This window comes from Pantherophis guttatus, chromosome 7 (genome assembly GCF_059756535.1).
Source record: "Pantherophis guttatus breed Tessera chromosome 7, ASM5975653v1, whole genome shotgun sequence".
In the NCBI taxonomy this organism is placed as follows: domain Eukaryota; kingdom Metazoa; phylum Chordata; class Lepidosauria; order Squamata; family Colubridae; genus Pantherophis; species Pantherophis guttatus.
Window position 1 is genome coordinate 40,908,798 of NC_142069.1, and position 18,280 is coordinate 40,927,077.

General features: G+C 35.0%; 1 protein-coding gene across 5 annotated transcripts in view; it reads right to left on the minus strand.

Moving 5' to 3' along the window:
- The window catches only part of LRRIQ1 (leucine rich repeats and IQ motif containing 1), a 107,355-nt gene extending 90,662 nt beyond the window's left edge, over positions 1-16,693 (minus strand). For 2 of the 5 annotated variants that reach the window (XM_060694640.2, XM_034402877.3), the window contains exons 1-9: positions 16,274-16,693; positions 15,294-15,433; positions 12,338-12,449; positions 10,721-10,815; positions 8,210-8,327; positions 7,570-7,799; positions 5,223-5,297; positions 1,479-2,879; positions 782-934 (exon numbers count right to left, since the gene is read on the minus strand). In XM_060694640.2, the coding sequence (XP_060550623.2) occupies positions 782-934; positions 1,479-2,879; positions 5,223-5,297; positions 7,570-7,799; positions 8,210-8,327; positions 10,721-10,815; positions 12,338-12,449; positions 15,294-15,428 (2,319 nt within the window). In that variant the 5' untranslated portion in view covers positions 15,429-15,433; positions 16,274-16,693. Of the gene's footprint in view, positions 1-781; positions 935-1,478; positions 2,880-5,222; positions 5,298-7,569; positions 7,800-8,209; positions 8,328-10,720; positions 10,816-12,337; positions 12,450-15,293; positions 15,434-15,992 lie in introns of all 5 variants that reach the window. The other 3 variants (XM_087874058.1, XM_060694638.2, XM_060694639.2) reach the window with 2 other exon arrangements.
- Positions 16,694-18,280: the final 1,587 nt, after the last annotated feature.

Consider the following 18,280-nt stretch of genomic DNA (forward strand, 5'->3'; position numbering starts at 1 on the left):
TCAGCAGAATTACATACAACATTGTTCTCCAGTTCAGGGGAAATTGTTTGGATAGAGAATGAGAAAGCATGATGTCACAGCTAATTCTCAGTTTCTAAGTTTAATAGAAAAGTGAGCCTTGTAGTCTCTTCAAATATTGAAAAAAATGGGAGATCTGCACACTAGATAGCATTACAGCTTCTCAAATTATGCATATCGAAAGCATGTTTTAAAAAATAATTTCTGGGAATATTACTAGTTATATTCATAAATATTACTGAATTTCATTTTACCCGGAAACCATTTACAGATGATAATTCTGTGCATGGACTTAAAGCACCCCCAAATTTGATTTTTTTCTTAACATAAACCTTTAAAATAATAGATTTTTTTCCCTGATTTTTTATAACAGCTTTCTCAAATTAGAAAAAAACTTCTTTCACTTATTCTGAGTGATGATTTTTATTATTGTGGCTGCCTTTCTCATTTTTATTTGATACTGAAAAATGTATTAAATTGATAAATTGATATACTCTTTGAACATTATTATTCATTTTTATGCAGCTTGTAAATCTTTTTTATTTCTTTTCACCCCTTTCTTTGTTTATTTCTGATTTTTCTTCTTTTTCTTGGATGCACTTTTAAATATATATTAAAATGAAACAAAAATATAAAAAATAAAAACTAATTTTAATCCAGTTATAGTCTGCAAACATCACATTTACAACTCAATCACTATAGTTGGAAGAGATGGCTACAACTTAAAATAGTTCACTTCGACATACAGTAAAATACATTTTACCTCTACATCTATATATTTCAAATCCTTGCAGTCACTGAGTCCTTCCAAGGCAAGCAATCCACAGCGTCTAAGGCTCAAAAACTGAAGCCTTGCACATTGTGATAATGTGGACAGGCTGCAACCAGGCAAATCTTGAAAGTTAACTGTGGTCACCTATATGTATCCAATAAGAAATAAATACATTTTGATAACATTTGAATTGGATAGCAATAAAAATGGCAATTCTACATAGCTGAGCTGAGCTAAGAAAAATTCAAAATAGTACTTGTGGAAAAAAATATTTCTAACCTGGATCAAACAGACAACGCTATTCAAAACACATGAAATTGCATTTATACCAAGCCAGTTGCCTGCCTAACTGAATATTACCCACTCCTGAGTTGTGGAATCTATCTTTAATCACTCATTCAGGCACTCATTTCTACATGGTTAATAATATATTCCTATGAAAGCATGCTGTTTGCCAGCTTAGGTTATACTGCAATCAAATAGGAATCTGACCCCGCTTACTGAAAACTGCTCTTTATTGAGTGCAAGAAATTCTCCTGGACATTAAATGGAGGATTGCGGGCCTTCCTGCAGATTCAAACCTGCATAACTTTCAGGTAACAACTAGAAGAACAACTTTTAAAAGTCACTATACATAAATACTAATAGTATTTACAGGGCATTGGATAGATTTCTAGCATTGATTTACCTGTTGCAGAGAACTCCAGGGACCCGCCTGAATTATAATAGTAGCACTCAATGGAGGCATCTGGTCAGATGAGCATTTCCGAGGTTTGCTTCTTTCAACCATTTTCTTCGTCTGGTGTTCCTGATAAACTCTGGACCAAGATTTATACATTTTCATCCAAGCCAGTCTTTTGGTTTCAACAGAATCAGATACAAGTGGTTGTTCAAAGAAATGGTTCGAGTTCTCCCCTTTGGCCCACTGATTATTAACCTCCTCATGAATTTCTTTTGGAGCAAAATCTATTTTACTATTTTCTGAAGCAGAAGATCTGGCTACTTTTCCAGTGTCCCCAGAATCTAACTGAACATGAAGGTAGTGTATGATACTTTCCTGATTAACTATTGCACTGGTTTCAAAACTAAGAGCATTTGTGTTGCTATCTTGCTGACATTCTGCAGTTTCTAAAGAATTTTTTACATTATTCTCCAGTGATTCTTCATTATTTATCTCAATATGTTCTTCTCTTCCTGATTTTAACTCTTCATCTTTACTTCTTCCAATATCATTCCATAATTTATCATTCTTTTGTTCATGTGTTTCTTGTTCATTTTGTTCCTTGTACTTTTGGTCTGATGCTTGTTTTAAATGTTTCTTTTCCATAATTAGCTTTTTTGGGTCACTATTATCTTCTTGTTCTTTTAACTTTTTAGTTTCTTTTTCTTTATTTGTTATGTCTAAAGCTTTATTTATACTTGAGGGTTCCAATATTATTGCAGCTCTCCTTTCCTTTTTTACTTTTATATTTTCAAAGGTTTTACCTTCCTCTTCTGATTCTATTTGGTTAGCTGCATTTTCAAGTTCATCTCCTTTCTGGATTTTTTCATTTGTGTTTTCTACTTCCTTTTCTACTACTTGCTGTTTCTTAGTTTGTTCAGTATCTTCAGTTATATCTTGAGATTCAGTACTCTTTGCTGTCAAAAATTCTAGTTTGTTTTTTTCTTCATTTTTCAATTCTCCAATAATTAATTCTCGTTGAAGTCGCACTATATCTTTCTTTTTTTCATATTCTTCATGCCGTCTCATCTTCTCTTCATTTTCTTTCTTCTCTTTCTCCTCTCTCCTCTTTTTTTCTTCCTTCTTTTCTTGCATTTTTTCTAAAGCCCACCTTTTCCATCTTTCCTCCTTTTCTTTCATTTCTTTTTCCATTATTTCTTTCATTTCTCTTTCCTTTTCTCGTTCTTCTTTCTTTTTTTTCAAGACAGGACCAAATCTTTTGTACACCATGAAAGCTCTAAATGTTGTCTGAATTTTTATAGCTGCATTATTCTGCTGTTCCAACAATTGTTGTCTTTCTTTTGCTTTCTGTTCTTCAAAGGCCTTTTTTTCTTCTTCTATTTGTGTATGTAATTTCATAATGAATTCCTGTATTCCAACAAGACAAGATGCTTTTATAAGAAATACCACAGCTGTAAGCTGGATAGCTACACATTAACACTATTTCTATAATGAATTTACATATCTGCAAATCTCATTAGTTTCTTGAAGATTAAAAAACGGAGTTTTCTATGTATTTCATATGGAACTATTACTTTCTGTTTATATTCCATGTTCCCCATTTATATTCTAATATTAGTTTAGTTTAGTTTTAGTTTTATTTGATTTGTATACCGCCCTACTGCCGAAGGACTCAAGGTGGTGAACAGCCACAGGATAAAAAACATAAATACAAAATTTAAAACTGAATAAAATCGAATTAAACAATTTGGCCGAAGACAGATTTAAAACACCCCAATAAATTAAAAATGAATTAAAATTTATGTTTTAAAAAGGGGAAAAAGGGAAACAGTTAGGCCAGGCCAGCCTGATGAAATAAAAAGGTCTTGAGAGCGCAGTGGAAGGCACATAGATCCGGGATCCTCTGTATCTCCGAGGGGAGCTCATTCCAGATAGTAGGTGCCCCCACAGAGAAGGCTCTCCCCCTGGGGCCCACCAGTCGACATTGTTTGGCCAACGGCACCCGGAGGAGCCCCCGTCTATGAGAGCGTACCGGCCGGTGGGAGGCTACTGGAGGCAGCAGGCAGTCCCGTAAGTAACCAGATCCTAAGCCATGGAGCACTCTAAAGGTGGTAACCAAGACCTTGAAGTGCACACGGAAGACCACCAGGAGCCAGTGCAGCTCGCGCAGGAGAGCTTTTATATTGCTTTATATTAATATTTATATTAATATTTTATATTATATTGCATTCTTGACTTTCCACTCAACACCCAAAAGATCCAACTGGTCCAGAATAGCATGCGAACAATGACGGGCAGGTTTCAGTTGCCACAGTTTCCTTCTGGGTTAGGGTTAGTGTTCAATTCAAGGAGCTGGTTGTCACCTATAAAGCCCTACATGTAGAGCCTGATTACTTGAGGGAACACCTATCTCCCATAGTATCTTTCCAGTAGATTCATCTGGCAGAGTTGGCATACTCCAAATTCCTTGATTTAGGCAAGACATCTATTGGGACCCCAGAAGTGCACCTTCTCTGTAGCAGAATCTGCCTCTGGAATGGTGTTCCTCCCAAGATTCAAACAGCCCCCAAACTGGTGGTGTTTCAAAGAGGCCTGAAGTCCTGGCTTCTTACCCAAGCTGTCGGTGGGGCTGACTGAAGCCTACTTTTAACTTGGGTTGTTTTCTCATTTCTACCCCGTTTGTTATTCTGCCATTTCTCCCCCACCTTTGGTTTCTTGTAATTTTCATGATGAGATTTCATATTTTAAACAATTTGTAAACCACCTAGAGTCAATAGGAGTTGGGCATATAAATTTAATTAATGATAAAAAATAAAGTCAAAATGTATAACTGGGCCAATACTATTTCTAAAAAAACAAATCATTCTTGATATTAGGAGGATTTTATCAGCTTCTCAGTGATTTTATGGTATAAAGGAAACTGTGGCAAATGATCAGCATTTACTTTAACTTTATGTTCTTGCCTCTTCCCTATTCTTTACTGTTTATTTGGATTTCAACTCTTCTTTGGTTTTTGATTTAATGGGATTAATAAATGAAATTCAGCACTGCCTTTACCTTACCTTTTTAAATTCAGCCCAGTTTTTCATGGAGAAGGGGAGAGTAGCAGCATAATTTTTTAAAAAATTACCTTCAGGCTAACCAAACAGTCACTGATACAGCTTCTCCAAGACTATCATGCAACATGTTGAAAATGCATAAAATTGTAACATTAAGAATAATTTCTATGGTATAGAGGTGAATATCCAGGTGAAAAAAGAATCAGCTTCATATTTTTATAAAAGTGAAAATGTTACTTTCTTTTTTCAAATACTGAAATTTTATTTAAATATTTTAGGGTTTCAAATTATAACCTAAAAGAATTTGGATGAAAGAATACATATGTGGAGATTCTTTTTCTAATATGTTCTGATTTATACCCTTAAATTTTCAGTTCATCGCCAAACCACATTATACCTACAAATCAGATTCTACTTTGAATTTGAAATTCTGTCTGCCATTTATCCTATGATTTGCAGAAACCACAGTTTACTATATTCTTACAATAGTAAACTACAATTTGCTGAGAATCATACAAATAGCAAGGAAAGGAAGTATGCAAGAAGGATGGAGTCTATACGTTCATTATATGTTTTAATCTTCCAAATCATTCAAAGTTTGATTTTAGCACAACCTATAAGCCAAACCATGCAGATTGTAGGGATGCATGTCCCATATAAGTAATTGGGAACATTCCTGAATCTAAATTACCTCATGTTCTTTCAGTTGTTCTTTCCAAATCTGTTCTTCCTTCAGCAGTTCCTCTTCCATCACAGTTTGTTGTTTCTGTACAGAATATAGACTTTTGTTGCCATTATTTTAATTATGGTAATATTGGGATTTAATTATTCTCTGGAATCAATACATTATGCAGTCCCATTATAGTGGAATATTTTTATTTCCATTGATTTCAAGAGAAGAAAAATAACATTTCCCCTTTTTCCCATACCAAAATCATATTGAAATATCAGGATTATATTTAGTGAAAAGAATAATATATATATTTAATTTCTTCTCAATCCTTTTATAGGATTATATCTATAAAGTATAAACATAACAGTATAAACATAATTTGAATACATGAAAAGAGTAAGTAAAAAGGAATATTAGGACAGGGATAGTAGGCACGGCACGCTGGTGCACTTATGCACTTATAATGCTATAAATAGAAACAGATTTTGCAATCCAGGCTAATACGCAACTAAAAATAACATTTGTGAACAGAATCCCTCATTTTAATGAAGGGATTCTATTTCTGCATTGGAAGGAAGGAAGGAAGGAAGGAAGGAAGGAAGGAAGGAAGGAAGGAAGGAAGGAAGGAAGGAAGGGGTCCCATTTACAAATTAATTGAAGAATTACTCCAGAAAAAGACAGGAATGTATATATGTAGGATTCCTGAGCCCCAAATTATACAGTTAAATATTGCAGAAATTATTTTTCAAAAAGCAAAATTATACTATCAAAAACAGAATTCCCTCAAAATATTTTTCAAAGGCATTTACAGATAGCAAATGGGTACTTCAAATGGAGAAACTGTAATTTCCATAATATATAAATGCATATCCATCAATTCTTTGTTATTCAGTCACTAAGTCATGTCCAACTCTTTGTGACCCCATCCATCAGATCATATCTCTGTAAATTTATTTATGCCATTATACAAAATAGTTTCTGAAAACTATGAAGGTCTGATTTGTGAAGTTACCAAAGATAAAAAGATCCTTTTTGTACTTATCAAAAAGGTGGTTGCTTTTAAAAATCATTTCAAATTTTTATCAGTTTTATTCAAGAGTAAAACTGCAGTATATAGGTTAAAGTATTGGACTATGAACAGGAAGACCCAAGATTTATGTCTTTCTCAGACACTGAAGTTTATTGGGTGACTGGGCCAATCACTTTCACTCAGCCCAAAGTTGTGGGGCAAATAGGAGGAGCTCAACATCTTGAATTTATGAGGTCAGTATTATAAAAGGTAGGTCAGTATTAAAATAAATAATGCTGACAAAGAATATTTAATCAGTGACTAACACATTAGAAAGAATCAAAACACCTACACAGGCTACATGTAGGACTTGCTACTAACAGTATCCTCAATGTATTGTGTTGATCCTTATGAAGCTAAATTGGTAATATGGATAGTCTTCAACTTACAATCATTTGATTAGTGACTGTTCAAAGTTACGACGACACTGAAAACAGTGACTTATGACTGTTTTTCACTCTTACAACCGTTACAGCATCCCTACAATGATGTAATCAAAATTCAGATGCGGTGCAATTGGCATGTATTTATGATAGTTTCAGTGTCCTGGGTCATGTGATCCCCTTTTGCAACCTTCTGACAAGCTAAGTCAATGGGGAAGCCAGATTCACTTAAAAACCATGTTACTAACTTAACAACTGCAATCAATCACTTAACAACTGTGGCAAGAAAGATCGTAAATTGAGGCAAAACTCACTTAACAACTGTCTTACTTAGCAATGGAAATTTTGGGCTCAATTGTGGTCGTAAATCAAGGACTACCTGTGTCTACATATATGTGGTAGAATGTCGGCCAGAGTCGCAGGAGGGAGAGGCTCTTCCCTAAAAAGCCAAAAGACAAACATGCCTGGAATCTTTGATATGGCTAAAGAGAAAAGCTTTACTCCCCTCAGTAGTTTGCAGGCTATATCTAGTAGTTATGCAGATAATTGCTTTGGTTTGGCAAGATTTCTGTCTAAAGGCAAGTAACAATAAAGAAACTACTTTGAAGCAACTCCTTGTGTTGTTCTTGGTTCCTTGGGTCTGACAATATAGGAAAAAAAATGTTGACAGGCTCAAGAAATCAAAAAACTTGCAAAAATAAAAACCTAAAGGGATAAATATCTTCAAAATTGCAAAGAGGACTGAACATGCTCAGTCGGTAGAAAATCTGACTGTTCAATGAAATAACAGGAAATAAAAGAGATATATCCTGAAAGGAGCACTTCACATGGTAATAGTTCATTGCAAAATCCAGTTGCTATAGTTTATATAATATAACCTATAAGTATAGTTATTTTATTCTAAATATATTACCGCATTAAACATTTCTAAGTTCAGCCGTTCATTTTCAAGTTCTTCTTGACGTAGTTGTCGTCTTTGCTTCTCTTCTTCATTTTGAGAGATTTCTATGTCCTTCTTAGCTTTCAATTGATTCATTTTCTCTTTCAATAGTACTTTTTGCTGTTCCAACCAATACTGATACTCCTGCTTGCACCTTTCTTCAACTTCTTGGAAACTAAAGTTGATGGGTATGTCATTGGCATCTAAAAGAATAGATATAAACATAAATATATGATTTTCAGTAAAATTATATTATTAATTCATGATGATTTTAAGGGATTTACATGCATTAAAATAAAAAGGCACTTATTGTATTTCTATCTGTGTTGATACATTTTAACACTTCCCTAAAGGCTGCATTAGAGGTGCCTCAGACCACAAGATGGTGGCAAATAAATTTGACAATATAATAATCATTTGCAATACTAAATAGATTTAAATTTAATAAAGAAATACATTTAAAGAGCAATTAGGATAGTGAACTTGGTGCCCATTATTTCTTCAAAGTGCCTGGGGGTAAAAGTAGCCTTCGGAGACCTGAAAGAAAGGTGTTCCTTAATTCTGATTTAAGACAAATTTAATGCAATTAAAACTTGCTTGCATGTTTGTTTACCTGTCAAAGAATAGCCATCAGCTATATTGTTGGAAGAAATATCCTGATTGGTTTTTAATTCAATAGTATTTTCTGATAACTCGCTCATCTGCTCCTCATCTTCTATTTCAGATAATACCTAAAAACCAGCAAATATTTTGAACCTTAAAATTATGAAACCTTAGTACTCCATAAAATGATTTTTATTGTTTAGAAAATAAAAAACAGGATTTTTTTGTTATAAAAGAAAATGTCTAGAGCACCTGTATCAACCACAATCCAAATATGTTTGTACAAAGAGCTGTTAGAAAAATAGCACTCTTTTGGCTCAATTGTTTGGTAGAAAGAAGAGCTGGGTTCAGCTCCCTTATTCTTCTTTATGAACTGCTGGTCAGAGATATCATTCATTTCTCACAGGGACTTTTGTGTGCAACCCCAACAGCTGGATCTGCATAGGCAGTGCGGGATTGGTTTGCATTTAAGATTTCTTAGTCAGTTAGTGGCATCTGGTTCAGAGGTGGTATTCAGCAGGTTCTAACCAGTTCTGGAGAACCAGTAGCAGAAATTTTGAGTAGTTCAGAGAACTGGTAAATACCACTTCTGACTGGCCCTGCCCCCATCTATTCTCTGCCTCCCGACTCCCAGCTGATAGGGAAGAAATGGGGATTTTGCAGTAACCTTCCCCTGGAATGGGGTGGGAATGGAGATTTTACAGTATCCTTCCCCTGCTACGCCCACCAAGCCACACCCACAGAACCAGTAGTAAATTTTTTTGACTCCCACCACTGATCTGATTAATGAAGATTTTTTCACACATATAAATGTAAAAAATCCCACCAAAACATTTATGGTCTAACATGATACACTATACTGCCAAAATTTATCTTATTTTATGATAATATGTCATGTTTATTAACCAAAAGGAATGCAACTACATTTTTTAAAATAAATACTGATAAAATAGTAAAAACAAAATAATTATAAGGAGCTGATGTACATGTATACATATTTCCTCTCACAGAAAAATTTATAAATGTATGTGCAATCCTATACATCTGTTTCAGAAGTAAACCACATTAAACATGTAGCTAATCCAGGCTAAAAAAATTACAACAGGGTTTATTGGCTGTTGGTAGATATTTGGTCGCTAAATGTCACATCTGAATTTGGGGAGAGGCTGAAGGATCTATGAAACATGTTGGTGGGACTGGGTTTTAGAGTGGAGTGTTAGGGCATCATTAGCTTTTTAACTGTTTTACATGTATTTTACCCCTTGTAAAATTTTCTTCTTCTGCAGTTCATACTAAAATGACAGGAAATTATAACTTTCAGCAGACATGAACAAAGACAGTTCTGGGGACCACTAAAAAGGACACAGAGGTCACAGATTACCAACATCTGGCTTAGTGTTATGAGAAAGTCATAAAGTGATAAAAGATGGGAATATTTAAAGATAAAAAAAAATGTACAAGTTTTAAAAATCTAAACAACCTTTAATAATCTGAATACATTTTACATTTCTTCCTACATCTGCATCCTAATTTCTAACTAAAAATTATTACAGTATACACTATTTAAATAAAAACAATTTAAGATATAAATATTACTTCCACATTTTATTCAATGATCTTAGACTGATACTTGTCAGTTCAAATAATTTCCCTTAATTGTGTGAAGATTAAATATAAAAAACTTAATTTATACAATTCTATTTTGGGTACAAATAATAACTTAATGGCTGACTATATACTCAGAATCTAGAAAATCCAAATCTATGATTCAATTGTTCCCATCTCTCCCTAAAACTAAATATCACTGCAATCATTATCACCCAATGGATCACTATGAGGACAAAGAATTTCAATGATACAGCAGTCTTTTCTATTCTAAATATTCTCAAATATGTGGACCTGAACTTCCAGAATTCTTGCTAATGGTCATTCTGGTTGATGAATGAGGTTGAAGTCCACAAGAAAAGGAGACAATTATCTTTTCTATACTCAATTCCTAATTAAAATCAGATTTGTGATTGTCTGAATAAAACATACTTCTGAAGAATGAAGTGCCCTTAGATGATCTAGCCCCAAATGTTTAAAAAACAAAAGATTAAAGAAGCTTATCTGGTAGTTAATTCCCACTGAACTAAGTTAGGCTCTTTTTAGCAAACAAAGAGAAACTAGCTATTAATTGATAGTGTAACTTAATTTTAAGTAAAAACAAAAACAAAAACAAACCTCTAAAAATGTACTGTGCAAAGATTTTTAGCCCTTAAAACATCTGTTCAATACTCAAAAGCCTCAGATTGATGTTTCATGCACTGTTTCAAGCAATAAGAGTTTGCTTGTTCAGATTCAGCTGAATGATTTCTTTTCACCAACATAATTTGATTACAGGATAACATAAATTGGTCTCGCTGAATTTATTGCAATTTCACACAGTAGAAAATATTAAAGTGCTATAAAATAGGGCTGAGGGATAAAATGGTGCAATCAAGTACATGTATTTTTAAATATATATATATATATATAATACCCTTTTTTTCAGTTCTTCTGGATCTTCATTATATTGAGAAGCTAATTCAGCTAAATATTCCGAAGCATTGTTAGGAACAATATAATAGACATCACCTGCAAATGAAGAAACTGTTACTCAGACTTTAAGACCACTCATTTTAATTCCTGAATATTCAGATGAAACATTTCTTGCAAGTTAGTTAAATTTCTGATGAACATAATTCTATATCTCAAAGATAACAACATTAAACAAAAATGAAATACGGTACTTCAGACAGTTTCAGGCAATCTACTTATCACTTTCTTCCAGGTAGACATGCTTAGTATTAGGGTGTTGGTGTCAACCCAAAAGTCTTTAAACAACTGCATTTCTAATTTTATATCACTTGAGTAATCATGAACTTACCAAAAGACAGACAATCAAAAGCATCCCTTCAAACTGCAGGATTGCCAAAAATCTCCCAGGACTTTCATCATCTAACAAACAACAAAATGAGAGAACACAACCCCATTCTCCCTATTTTGCTGAAATAGTCAGTCTATCTGAAATTATTATTCATTTTTCTACCCCATCAAGTCAAAGATTATAAATACCTCATACCAAATCAGTTTCTCTTCTTTAAAACACATTTTAAAATAATACAAATACTACAGAAAGATATAGTAAGAAGTAGAAAATTTACAGTTAATTTCAATTTACAGAAATCAGAAGCACTAAAATATTTTCAGTGTTCTCCTTCAATAGGACTTTTTTCCCCCTAGCATTTTTGTTCAAATACAGGGTTTGCTTTTTTTTTTCTTCAAATAAACCGAGTGTTTATTTATTTATTGGTTCGATTTATATGCCACCCTTCTCTGGAGACTCAGGGCAGCTTACAATGCGTTAAGCAATAGCCTTCATACTTTTGTATATACCTGCTTAGTAGGGCTTTTGCCCCCCCCCAAGCGGTGTTCTTTTTATACAAAGTCAGCTTATTTCCCCCACAATCCGGGTCCTCATTTTACCTACCTCGGAAGGATGGAAGGCTGAGTCAACCTTGAGCCTGGTGAGATTTGAACTTGCAGTAATTGCAGGCAGCTGGCAGCTACGTGCTACTTAACAGCACTTTAGGTGGCTGCGCCACCAAGGCTCCTTGATCCATTGGTTATGACATAAATTGACTGACTGACTTGTTGTCCAAGCCTGATGTTGTGGACTAGCCCAAAGTCATCCAGTGTGCTTTCATGCCTAAGGTGGGACTAAAACTCACAGACTCCTGTTTTTTTTAGTTTGGGGCCTTAACCACTAAACCAGACTGGTTTAGTGGTTATTCTCCCTTAACAGGACAAATTGGTTAAATATTATTCTTCCTCACTGTCCTCAACGCTCACCAGCAGTTTTCTCCCTGGAACCCAGTTATTGAGAAAATAGGTATGCCCTAACATGTGATCACTAGACAGTTCAGCAGAAATTATGCAGTAATATATTATTTTGTCTCATAATATTCTGCTTCAGAATAAAAATAGTAGTCTATTATTTGTAGAAATATATATTACAATAGTTGAATGTAGATACAAAGTAGTATTACTTGAAGAATTTTTATAGAATATATTGCATATGCATATGAAAAAAACACTTTGCTAAATCACTACTTACTTGAGAGTCCAACATTTTCCAAATCTTGCAATAGAAGCTTTTCTGCATTTTGACTTCTGCTTCTCACAAAATCTAAATACTGGAGAACAGATTCTGGTAATTCTTCTGGAATCTAGATGTAGATTTTACATTATATAAAATTGACAGTTACTACTATTAATTATCCTTAAATTAGATTTGTTTTCAACCTGTCCCTACACGTGCAAGATAAAACTAGAACTTTTACAGCCAACATTTAGTAGCTCTGTTAGATAGAACAGTAATTTTAGAAAGTTGAATTAGCCCAATCTATGCTGATAGTTCGAAGAAAAATTTGACTTACTCTCTTTTTAAGATAAAATAAATTACTGAAGGGAGTACAACTAAACTTTTTAATAGTGCACTTTTAGGCAAAGTCAACCATTTCATCTACAAAGATCCCAAATATATGATCTATGTATATTGACTCAGAATTCTGTCTTTAATTCATATATAGATAGCCCAAGCATGTGGAAGGCCTCTGTAGAGCCCACCATGATGTCCAAGCCTTTCCTATCAATTTATATTCCCCAGCTCTACCCTTCACCTCTTTGGTGGCTGTTGGAATGCAAGTCTATTAGTCAATTCAGCATGCAGAATATCAATCATATTTCTGAAAGCAGTATTACATTCTTCTGGGAAAGAAAATGAGTCAGGGAAGAAGTGTGAGAACATTCTCTCATATCCTGCCCCCAATTGCTGCAGATTCTAAATAGCTCCCCAGACATCACTGTGATTCTCTCTATTTGAAAAAGATTACCTACTCTGAGTTTTTTTAAAAAAACACAAGGATATTCTCCTCTTCCATAGGGAAACAAACAATCAATTTAAATAAGATTTAAAATGGTCCTTACTGTTGCCAAAAGAGAAATAAGCATAAATGTATTTATTTAATTTATTTGCCGCCTATCTTGCCATGGGGCTACTCTAGGTGGCTTACAACAACAACAAAAAATGGAGAAATGAAAAGAAGTGTAAGCATAAGAAGAGTAAACTAATGAAACAATAGAATAAATAATGAAAAAGAAAACAATGACAGTGATATGAGAATAAAAGATGGATAGGTGGGGAAGCAAGGAGGGAGGGGTGATATCAATCCAGTAGCCACCTCTAGTCTGTACGCCCCCTTTGAGGCCAACTGGCAGAGCCAGGTATTCAGGCTCTTATGGAAGGCTAGGAGGTTGGAGGTAGATCTCACTTGGAGAGTAGGATGTTCCAAAGAGTAGGTGCTATGGCAGAGAAGGCTATTCTTCTGGATCCCAATAGTCAGAGTTCTTTGACTGATGGGATCCGAAGTAGGCCCTCTCTGCCAGCACGAACGTGGTAGGTTTGTCCTAGTGGGACAAGTCAATTTATCAAGTAGCCTGGATCTATGCCATTAAGGACTTTAAAAGTCATAACCAATACCTTGAACTGTACCTGGAAGCAGATTTGCAGCCAGTGCAGTTTGTGGAGCAGCAGTGTAATATGGGCCATTCTAGGACCCCCAAAGACTGCTCTTTCTACTGCACTTCGAATCAGCTGAAGCTTCCAATTCGATTTCAGGGATAGCCCCACGTACAGTGAATTCAGTAATCCACATGAGAGATGACTAGAGCTTCAGTTACTGAGTGCAGGGAGTCAAGTTCCAGGTAGGGTCGCAGTTGGTGTACAAACCAAAGCTCGACAACAGCTCTCCTAGTCATGTCCACCACCTGCTCTTCAAACAGGAGCCGTGAATCCAGGAGAATTGGATCTGAATGAGATAGTGCAATCTGTCCAGAACTAAAGATGATAAAAACTCAAATTTTGAGGCTCCATGCACCCAAAGCCATTTGGACTTGCTAGGATTCAGATGAAGCCTGTTGTCTCCCATTCAGGTCCTACAGCCTCCAGGGACCATCACCTGTGACAGATGATCTCACTCAGCTGCTTTATATAGATGTTACATAGGAGAAGAGAAAGTATCAAGTCCTGAGGGATGTTGCAAGCGAGCGGTCAGGGAGATGATCTCTCACTCCCTATCAACACCATTTGGGACTGGCCCTGGAGAAAGGAGCTGAACCAGCACAAAATTGTACCTCCCACCTCCAACAACCATAGCTAGCTTAAAAGGATACCATGGTTGATGATATTGAAGGCCGCTGAAAGGTCAAAGAGAGTGAAAATGGTGGTATTGCCCCCATCTTGCTCTTGCCAGAGATCATCTATAAGTATGACTAAAACTGTCTCTGTTCCATAGCTGTGTCTGAATCCTGACAGAAAGGGGTCCAGAAAATCCATTTCATCTAGGACCCCCTGAAGGTGCCAAGCAACCATCTTTTCAATCACCTTCCGCAAAAAGAGAAGATGGGAAATTGGACGAAAGTTGTCAGGGCAGGTGGAGCTGACAGTTTTTAAAGAAGAGGGATAACCAGGGCTCCCTTAAAAGGTCCTGGGAATACCTCCTTTTGCAGTGAGGAATTTACCACTGCATGAACCCACCCACTATTGGTTACCGTCCTGGAGGTTTTCACCAACCAGGAGGAGCAAGGATCAAATTCCTAGATTGGAGTCAGAAAAAAATAAATAAAAGTACATCTCTAAAAGGTTCAGAAAAGGGAAACCAAATTGGAAAACAAACAGCATTCTACACGAAAAGACTATATATATGTAGCAAGGGGGCTAAATAAATAAAACATGTGTTACATTATTACACAATGCTGCAACTTACATATTTGTGTCCTTATGTCTGACACAAATATGTAATAGCTGCATTTGCATTATGATAAATGTGTGTCATCATTTAAGTGTCATAGTTTGTTGTACATGTTTCAGTACACAGACACAAAATGCTCTGTAAACTTTCATTTTATCAGTCAGTTTGTGAATGATATTCACACACAAAACATGACAGATTATTTTATAATGTTAACACAGTAAAATCTTTTTATTGCTCTTATTCTTCTGGAATACTTACTGTTTCGCTATCACTTGAACTTTCTACTGATAAATCAGTGTCACAATCATCTGCTTCAGATGAAGAATAGTTAGTTTTCCTTAACTCAAGTTCTATTTCTTCTTCAATTCCTACATCATCATACACTTCTTCCATCCTTTCTATTGTAAAAACAAAGAATACATATAAATAAACAAATATCTATGTATGCATCTATCTACATCTATATATACAGATTATTTTCTATTTAGTGTTATCTTTAAGCCTTTAATTACAAAAAATCGTTTTAAAATAAAAAGAATGTGTCTCAAAAATAGTGAATGTAGTGGTAGGAAAATAATTAAAATGGGCAAAATCTTAAAGTTGAGAGGTAATCGTTCTTGAGTGAATATTTAAATATTTATTATTTAAAATATTTATTTTAAATAAATATTTAAAATGCTCATTAGTTCATCTCCTCTCATATTACATGTATTTATGTCTCTCTGTGTGTGGTGCAAATGGAGTTGGAACTGCCATCTATTAATAAAATAGAAGCGTTCAAGTTTATGTTAAAGTAACATCTATCTATCCAATTTCAGGCTATCCAGATTTGAGGTGGCATGTGCATAATTCAGTTAAAGCAATTATTGTTTCTCACGGTAACTATTACATTGGCATAGAAAAGATAGATGGAATTATCTAAGCTTTAGCTCAGATTTTCAATTAACTCGTGCCTACCCTGCCCATAGAGTTCCGCTTTCTTCTAAGTGCGTGAGGACTACCAGTTCCATGGTGCCTTTGAAAAGCAATCCTTAAAAGCTTATTTGAAAGCATCCCGTTGAATGCTGGGAGTCGTAGTTTTGAGTTCTGTTTTCAGATAAAGACTGCCCCGTATCATCACGACGCTTAAAAAATGTTCCATGACCTTTTTTAAAAAAATTGTAGATTAGAATAATCCCTATTCTCGTTATTCAGAAACCCTCGGTCTTTACTTGTTTCTGACGTCGCTAATCACCAACCTGATTGAGAACGCAAGACTTCAGAGCGGCGAGCTTCACTGTTGCAGGAAGTGTAACCATAGTGACAGGAGACGTAGGTGGTTACGCCTTTGCTATGGAAGCCCAAAGCGACCGTAATAGAAAGAAAGCGAAGCGGCGAGTGGTGGAGGGCCAGTGGCTTTTTTGTTGGGGCTGAACGGCTCTGGGTTTTGGGAGATATTTCTACCCCTTTTTGTTAATCAAAATAGACATTCGTTTTGCAATTTCGTGTCCTTTCGCGAACAGAGACCTTAGCCCGATTTTCGACTCCCCTGTCCCTTCCCTGTTGAAAAGCAGCTAGCCATAGTTAAGACTATTAGGAAACAATATCAGAACAATAGTTGATGAGCTTAATGTATGTAAAGCATTTTATGTCATTTCAAAGCTTAACTTTCAATTATTGGGATTTAAAAAATAATTTATTGGTTTTAAGAATGTTTATCTTTACATTAGTAACAGTTGGATAGAATGGATGGACCGATCAACCATAGCAGGAACATGTAAGATCTCTTTATCACTACCACTACTCCTCCAAATATCTTTAAAATTAATCAGGCCTTCCCATAAAATTGTATTTGAATTCTGTAGCATCATTAAAAAAGGCAAATGAAAAACAGAATCCAGCTTCTACATTAAGTATGATCCTTCTGCTTACTTTTAGCTTTGATTAAGACACTGATATATTTTACTAAAAAAAAAAAATTAGTAAAATGTTTAATCATATATTTTAGAAAAACATGATACATTAAACTGAAGTATCAGTTTTTCAAAATTACCCTGATATGTGGTACAATTCAGGTTTGTTGGAACAATGAATAAGATGTTGTTAACTCCTATATTCAGATGCCAATGGGGAAAAAAAATAATAAAGGGAAAAGAAGGGAAACTCTTCATAATAAAATATTTCTTAAATATCTTCATTGGAGTTTTCCTGGTGAGAAGCAGTTATATAATTGTATAATGAAATGAGATGATCATATGTTCTACCTGTAGCATCAGTCAGATTTTCAAGTATTAAGTCTTACATTTCTAGTATTCAAAATCTTTAGATTTCATTTGATAGAAACCAGGCTTTTACTCTTGGGTGAGTACATAAATGCTTATATGTGTACTTTATAATTACATTTTAAAAAGGCAAAGTTACTGTATGCTCCATTTTCCATCAACCATCCCAGTACTGACCTCCCACAAGGTGGCAGCATTGTGTTATAATGCCTATCACATTAAAAATAAAAAAGTTACTGGCTTTCTTGTATGTATGATGCCCTTCACCATGTAAAGATGTGTTCAGAACCAATGAAAGAAAGAAGGCTGCTTTAACTTAAAAACAGCATTGTTAGATTAAAAAATAAAGAAAGTAGGAACCCCGTAGACTTTATTTTAAATAATTTTAAACTGCAACTATTTATATCCATTGGTTTATCGTAAATTGTGGGCAATTTTCTCATGCTGCAGCAGCTGTTGGGGGAAGGCATAATTTATGGTGCTCCTTATACAGCAATTTCATGTTACACGGTGACTCTTATTGTAGGTCTCAAAGAAGAAAATCAATACTACCTGAACAGCTAGAATGCAGTTTCATCATTGGTATCCTTCAGTCTCAAGAGACTATGGTATGGTGCTCTGGAAAGAGGTCCTAAAACAGCATCTAGTGTGACTAAAAAGGCCAATTAGAGAGTGGCAATCCCTTCCACACTGAGGGCAGATACATTCTGTCCCCTGCCCATGAAAATGCAGTTTCATGATGGGCTATAATGAATAGTAGCAACATTAGATAGCCATTCAGGATATGCCCAACATTCATGTCAGTATTTCTTTTTCCTTTGAAGCAGGGGCAATTCTTCCTTGAACTGATAAGCTATTCCACTCTCTCCACCTAATTTAAAAGAAAAAGGAGATGTGCTAACTCAGCTTTCCCCAATTTCAGGAAAGCTGAGTTTGGATCTCTTCATTTATATTGGGATTGCAACTTCCAGACTTCCTTGAACC